The following is a 7,545-nucleotide window of genomic DNA, read 5'->3' on the forward strand; positions in this document are numbered from 1 at the left end:
ACACCACACATACACACCACACACCACACACACACCACACATACCACGCACATACACCACACACACCACACATATACATACCACACACATACACACACCACATATACCACACACATATACACACCAAACACACACAGACACACCACACACAGTACACACATACACACAGTACACGCCACACACGTACACACACACCACATATATACACACACCATACACACACCACACACACACACACCACACACCAGGACACCAATCTCAAGGGGATTTCAAATCCCTCAGACTGAATGTGGTAAGAGGTGGGCTCTAGGGGCAAGCTCTTGCGGGGAAAGGCCATAGCCGGCAGGACCCCTGTGGCGTAAGGCTACTGACCAGATGGAGTTCTTTCTGAAACTCCTCTTTGTGATTTTTCTTTTTGAGTTCCAGGCAGTTGTTCTTCAGACCCCTGTACTTCTCCTTGCCATCCCCCTTGTCTGTTTTCACGATGTCCTTAGTTCCGCTGAGCTCCACGGAGTAAACTTCTGGGGTTTGCTGAAAGAGAAGCGCAGGTGCAATATCAATATTGGCCCCAAATGGGGTTTCCGAAGAGGCGCTGAGCGCCCCTCTGCGGGGTCGGGACCTGCAGGAGTCAGGAGCCCCTTCTCGCTTTGCTTCCCTCCTCTGGGGAGGCCGGAGGGAGTCGGACAGCGGAGTCTCTCCCCGACCTCCCGCTGACCTTGGCTTCCCCTCCGCCCGTGTAGAGGGGAGGCGGGGTGGGCACAGGCCAGCCAGCAGCTCCTCAGGGTGACCCTTGTCTGGGTGGAACAGGTGGGAAGTTACCCCCAACTCCTGACTGATGCCTCCAAGGAGCTGCGCGCTTTCCTCTGAGGTGCCTTCCCAGGGGACACACCAGCTGTGCGTCCTGCTTCCTGGGGAGGGGCCCCCACTGAGCTTACGACCCTCAGTCCTGATCAGGGGGCCCTAACCGGAGGGCTTTTCAGGCCGCGGCGCATCCCTGTCACCCCATGCTCCCGAGTCGGAGCCCGCAGGTGCTACGGGGCTGGCCCAGGACCCCTGGGCCCCTCCTCGCCCCTCTGGACGGGCTTCGTTCCCCGGCCAGCCCCAGCGGCCGCAGGGAGCTGTGACGGGGAGTCAGAGAAGCGGTGCCCAGGCCGGGGGGCGCGCAAAGGCAAGGCGGCCTCCCCGTTCCCCCGGACGGGGCGTTTCTTCTTTTCGCCTTTTCCTCGCTTCCCGCCAGCCTGCTCCGGCCCCCGGGGGCCTCGGCCCCGCGTCTCGAGTCCTCGGCGGGCGCGGGGGCTGCACGCACCTGGGGCATGCTGGGCTGCTGGCGCCGCGGGCTGCGGGCGCGGAGCGCGGATCCCGGACCGCAGCGGCGGAGCGCAGGGTGTGGGGCCTCGTGTGGCACTGGCAGCGGCGGTGGCTGAGGTGCTGGCGGTGGAGATACGGGCGGTGGAGATACCGGCGGCGGCGCGGGCCCTGCGCGCACCTCCGCGGCCGATCTCCAGCCGCTGCGCTCCGGAGGCTGCACCTGCCTTAAATGCCGCCCGCCCCGCCCACGTCCCCGCCAGGGCGCAAACCCGCGGACGCCTAGGAGGGCAGCAAAGCCGCCGGCGCGCGCAGGGAGCGAGACCCGCAGCGAGGGGTCCGGAGAGTCCAGGGTTGAGGCCTCCCTGGGAATCCCCTTCCCTTTAGGAGCCGAACGCCAGGGGCGGGGTCTCCAGCGGGCGGGTCCGGCGTCCCGGTGAGTGCAGCCCCGGTGCCGGCTGCGCGCCCAGAGCCAGACCCGCTGCTCCTGCGAGTTCCCGGCGCGCCCACGTCCTGTCCGAGCTTCCCTGAAGACCCATACACGCCTTTTTTTTTTTTTTTAATGTAATTTGCCTACCAATAAGTCAATTTATAAAAATGTAATTGAGAAGGGGAAATTGCAGTTTCTAACAGCAACTACTGTTGGAGATGTCCTGGCTTGAAAAGGCCAGTGTGTTTCTGAGAATGGATTTAGATAGGTAAATTCAAGCTTCCGAGCGAATTTGGTAATAACTGAGAGACTCTGAAGAGTAGCTGAATTACTTTGCAGGATCCAGATAAGAATTTGGAATTCTGAAATAATTTGGAGAGGGAGTGGGAAGGAGAGATGGGAGGATTAGGGTCGATAAGACCACAGGAACCTGGGGCCCCAGGCTGCGGGTGCGCAGGAGCGGAGTCTGTTGGCTGGACTGGGCTGGAGATGTCTGTCTCCAGCCATTTATGTCACTTCCAGCTGAGACTCCATACATAAAGCAGAAAAGAATTTCTGACCCTGAAAATTGATGTGCGTACTAAAGTAGTGATTATTTTATACTGCTAAGTTTGGGTTGGTTTGTTATGCAGCAATATATAACTGGGACATGCTCCATGCTCTTAGTGCCCAGCAGGAGTTTTTGCACAGGATAGAAAATGTATTTCCCCCTGACACTTGAAACATAATTACTCCAGATGAGAAAGATAGCCTGAAAACCATGTTATCAGAGAGTTACTTAACAGTTAACAGTGGAGGAAATCAAACACCTTCTTTTAAAAGAATGAATCATGAAGTCTTAAAGTCAGTGAAGAATATTAATTAATGGAGAGGAACATAAAAAATAAAACCCACGAATAGAGTTTAGTAATCAGCACCTATTTAGAAGAACAGTAAGAAATTGACATGATTGAAATATATATAAAAAAAAGCAGAGATGAATTTCCAAAGAGGGGGCACTTCACTGGGCCCTTGATGCTCGGCTAATAAGTTTCCATTTAGATAAGGACTAACAGGAAGGTGCTAAGTTTTATTCTTTTCAAAAGTTATATATCAAATGTGGTAAAGATTGTCATTTTAACCACGTTTAAAATGATTAAGAGTGAGGAGTCCAGAGAAGTGGCAAAAGTAACAATCCCATCACGCAGTGACTAGAACACCTGGCGGAAAACAAGACGCGCTTTGGGTACTTAATTTAATTAGAAAAGGTAGAAGAAAAGCAGTAAGTTTGTGCCCAATTGTAATTAGGGATTAATCATAACCTCCTGTTTCTTTCAGATGCTAAATTTCCGTAGTAATTCCAGATCTTGACTATAGTTAGTAGTGAGGGACAATTGGGAAAAGAAGCTTATTTTGAGGGAATTTGAAGTGTTAGTAGTTAGAGATGTGGTTTTGTAAAGTAGCAGTAGAAACACAGATACTTTGTCATGGTGTGTTTGTGATCTTAGATTTTCCACACCTCTCTGTCCATCATGGCTTTCGAATGAGACTAAGGGAATGTGTTGTACTCGACATAGTGAACTGTCTCCCTAGTGCTGCACACACAGGTCTGTCCCCGTTCTCCCTCCTTCCTTTCCGAAAGGGCAGAATCTGATGCCTGGCTCCTCCCTCTGTGAAGCAAGGATGACACCAGCGAGTCACTTCTTCACTAAAATGATAAGGGACAGGAAGACTCCTAGTGGCATATGATGTAGAGATAGACACATCTTGGATTCTCTTGAAGTGCAGGGAACATTAAATTCTAGTCCGAACTCAAGCTTTAACAGTGTGCTTCTGGGGAGCTCTGCATTCCATTCTTGGAATACTCCTCAAAGAAAAGGTTTGCAGATGGGGTGAGAAATACAAAATGTGTATGAAACTGATGTTCCTCTGTCTGCTGAGAATCCAAGCTAAGGGCTTTTTGGGAACAGGTGGCTGCTGCTCACCTTAAGCTGTTCCAGTCCCTGCTCAACTATTGGGACAGATGTAGAAAAGAGAAGCAGGGTCCCCAGAGAGACGTCTCTGAGCTGAAGGCCACTTCAGGCTTCAAAAGCCAACTCAGATCCTAGGGACCTGACTGAGGGATGGGGAGGGAGGGGAAGTGGGCTAAAAAGAGACAATGACACAGCTTTAGAAAGTACTAACTGATGGCACCGTCCCTTGATCCTTGGAGAAGACTGCTTTTTTTTTTTTTCTTAAGAATGTCTTGCTCTGTTGCCCAGAATGGAGTGCAGTGTGGTTACAGCTCACTGCAACTTCCGCCTCCTGGGCTCAAGTCATTCTCCCACCTCAGCCTCCTGAGTAGCTAGGACTACAGGCATGGCTAATTTTTGTGGGGTATTTTTTTTTTTTTTTTTTTTTTGGTAGAGAAGGGGTTTCACCATGTTTCCCAGGCTGGCCTCCAACTCCTGGGCTCAAGCAGTCTGCTCACCTCTGCCCCCAAAATGCTGGGATTACAGGTGTGAGCCAATGAGCCCAAGATTGTTGCTTATTTCTGTTGGTATCAAGGGTGGAAGAGTGTTTGTTACTGCCAGCCTGGACAAAAACGTTTCCGTGGTCAGGTTCTGTGGCACCTCTCTGATCCTGCAGAGTTATTGGCTCCTGCCAGGGGCCAGTCTCAGCTGTCGCTGCTGTGGCCTTTGTGGCAGCCTCTGGTACCGTTCAAATGTCCTGGAGTGTTGACTTCTATCAAAGAGGGAAAATGGGGCCATCCCCAACCCTAACTCCAGAATCGTGTCCTTTGCTGCCTCTACTCATCTGGATACCCAACTCTGCCTTGAGGTGAGTAGGCCCTGGGTAACTGCGATGCAGGCTCCTGGAGGCACTCGCCTGTAGAACCAGGAATGGGATTTCTCCTGAGACATGTTTGGTCCCAGGGCCATCACCCACAATATTCTGGGCAAGGTACCCTGATCCCACCCAGTGCAAATGGCTCCTTGAGGGTTGGCCCTAGAGGCCAGGCTGCGGCCGGGAGACTTCCTCGGCCCACATGTGCTAGTAGCAGCTTCTGCTTGACATTTTCCTGCTTTTCAAAACAAGCCTATCCACGCCAACGTTCTCTATTGTACCTGCTCATATTGATAAACATTATATATTTGGGATAGGATGTCATGATATATGTATTTTCAGCTCGTTTTAATTAAAGTATATACTTCATGTATTTGAGCCGTACTAGATATAGGGGGTGGTGGGGAGATATGGTACTAAAATCATGCCATCCTCTGCCCTCTAGGAAGTTGGACTTGAGTTGGAGAGACCAAATTAGTGAAGAACCAATAGTAAACGGGCCAAGAGGGAAAAAAAATTCGCACTAACTGGTATGGGCTCCAAGTGCCTTCAGAGTTTAGAGGAAAGAAGTTTCTCTGGGAGAAATGGCATAACGTGTACTACTTAGGATTAGTTATTCAGATTTTCTTCCATCCCGTTGCACCCTCCAAGAAAGCAGGGAGAGAGTCTGGGAGAGCAACTGAGTTGGGGCCTTGTGTGTGTGGCTTCCCTTGGGGACCCCAGGAGGTCCCTCCTGTGCACGGGGCCGGCCACCAGCTGGCTCAGCGAGGTGTGACTGTGACGATCCCCACACGGAGGAGGATCCACATGACAATGGGAAGAGGAAGTTCCACTTCCTGCTTTGCATCCGACTGGTCTGTGCCTCTGCTGCCCACCGGCCCCTCCCTGTCCCTGGATTCCTCTCCTACACATGGGCCAGTCCCCACCTGGAGCCCTCCCTACGCACCTGTCTCCACTCAGCACGCCTGGCTGTGACTCGGCCAGTGTTCCCCTCCCAGCGAGAGGAGGGCCGCCTGGGGTTGGAGCCAGGATGAGAAAACAAAACGAAGCTTCAGGCAAGCACGCTTCCGCACTGTGTCCTCATTTCTTCATGCACAGGAAATCCGGAGATTGGCATGTGAACATCCTCCAGAAAAGAAACTGACTTTTCAGAAATTAGTAAGTCAGCTCCAGCGATGCTCCTGCCTGGAGCTGTAAACACCATGACTGATGGGAGTCAGCAGTGGCATTTCCAGAAGCAGGTGCGGGCCTGTGAGGGGCTCAGACAGGCACACTTTCTCCGCCCGTGGGTACAGCTGCCCCGAAATGTCACGATGGCTGCGGTACTTGAGGTTACCACAGTGTTCATTCTCTGTGGCTTATGTTGGCGAATAAGATGCTTTTTATCGTATTTAAAGTATACAACATGATGTTCTGATATACTTCTGCACAGTGAGATTGTTATGACTATCAAGCAAATTCACATATCCATCCCCTCCTACAGTTATCCTTTGTGTGTGTGTGTGTGTCCGTGTGATAGGAGCATCGACAATCTACTCTATGAGCACATTTCCTCGATCTAATACAATGCTGCCACTATAGGGCTCACGCTGGGCCTCGGATCTCTAGACTTTCTCACTCCACATATCTGCAGCTTTGGGTCCTTTGTCCTGCCTCTCTCCATTCCCCCAAGTCCCCCATAATGAGATGCTTTTTCAGAAAATTACCATTTTCCATTTAATAGGTGATTGAAAAACAAACTTCATTCTGAGTTTTTTGATTTTTGTTTTTCAATCTTAGAATGAAAACAGGTTTCCCCCATGCTAATCGTCCCCACTTTTATCATACAAAGTTGTAACACATATAAGGCCAGGCGCGATGGCTCACGCCTGTAATCCCAGCATTTTGGGAGGCGGAGGCAGGCGGATCACAAGGGCAAGAGAGGGAGACCATCCTGGCCAACACTGTGAAACTCCGACTCTACTAAAAATACAAAAATTAGCCGGGCGTGGTGGCGGACACCTATAGTCCCAGCTACTCAGGAGGCTGAGGCAGGAGAAGCACTTGAACCCAGGAGGTGGAGGTTGCAGTGAGCCAAGATCGTGCCACTGCACTCCAGCCTGGCGACAAAGTGAAACTCCATCTCAAAAATAAATAAATAAATAAAAGAAAGTTATAACACATATAACATATACACAACACATATATGTATGTAAACAGTATATAACATAAAAGACGTTATTCACACAAATATGCTCGTTAACTCGGGAGGAATGTGAGACTCTTTGATAAGTGGGAGGCTGCCTTCTTGGTCACTGGCTCCCACGCTCTCCAGAGCGGGGGGGGGGGCGGGGGGGACAAACACAGACACACTAACATTTATTTATTCCTGAACTATTGATTGGAGGCTTGTGATATGTGTGCAGCATCGTACCAGAACCATCCCCTGAAGGAGCTTTCAGCCTGTCTGGGGAGATAAGACATTACCCTTAGATGAGAATATTAACGTAAGAGGAGTCTGAAGCCAGCCCGAAGACCAGTGCTGGCTCAACAGGTCAGACCTGCTGTTCAGAGCAGTGAGGAAGGGATGAGCTCTAGGCAAGGAAAGAGGAGCAATTCTGGAAGGGGCTCAAGTTCAAGTGGATTCTGAAGGCTGGGCAAGCTGAGGAGGAGGGCGGTGTGTGATGCGGGAGAAAACGAGGCAGGAGGAGACAGGCTCCTGCAGAGTCCAGGGTGGGTGTAGGAAGGAACACGGTGGCCCAGCAGACAGTCCCATCAGAGCACAGCAGGAAGCTGGCTGTCGAGCCAGGTGGGCTTTGCAGACACTGGGCTTTATCCTTGTGCTTTGAGGCCCTTGAGAATGAGAGCAGCATGATGGAAACAACTTTTAGGAGAAGATGAGAGGATCTGTCGCAAAAAAACAAGAGCCCTCTTGACTTTGTGAAGTTGCTTGGCCTGCAACTGTTCCAGCCTGAGACTCCGGCCTGGGTTGCCCTGTGCTGGCTCCTGCCAGGAGAGGATCTGTA

General features: G+C 51.3%; 1 protein-coding gene across 2 annotated transcripts in view; it reads right to left on the reverse strand.

The window, feature by feature from the left end:
• The window catches only part of ATP12A (ATPase H+/K+ transporting non-gastric alpha2 subunit), a 35,485-nt gene extending 29,681 nt beyond the window's left edge, over positions 1–5,804 (reverse strand). Inside the window, exons 1-2 of one of the 2 annotated variants that reach the window (XM_026454200.1) lie at positions 5,487–5,804; positions 373–531 (exon numbers count right to left, since the gene is read on the reverse strand). Coding sequence is in view for 1 of the 2 variants with exons in the window: in XM_023190301.3 (XP_023046069.2) it covers positions 373–531; positions 1,307–1,315 (168 nt within the window). In the remaining variant the exon portion in view is untranslated. Of the gene's footprint in view, positions 1–372; positions 532–1,306; positions 1,659–5,486 lie in introns of those variants that run through there. The other variant, XM_023190301.3, reaches the window with a different exon arrangement.
• Positions 5,805–7,545: the final 1,741 nt, after the last annotated feature.

Source organism: Piliocolobus tephrosceles, chromosome X (assembly GCF_002776525.5).
Source record: "Piliocolobus tephrosceles isolate RC106 chromosome X, ASM277652v3, whole genome shotgun sequence".
NCBI lineage: Eukaryota > Metazoa > Chordata > Mammalia > Primates > Cercopithecidae > Piliocolobus > Piliocolobus tephrosceles.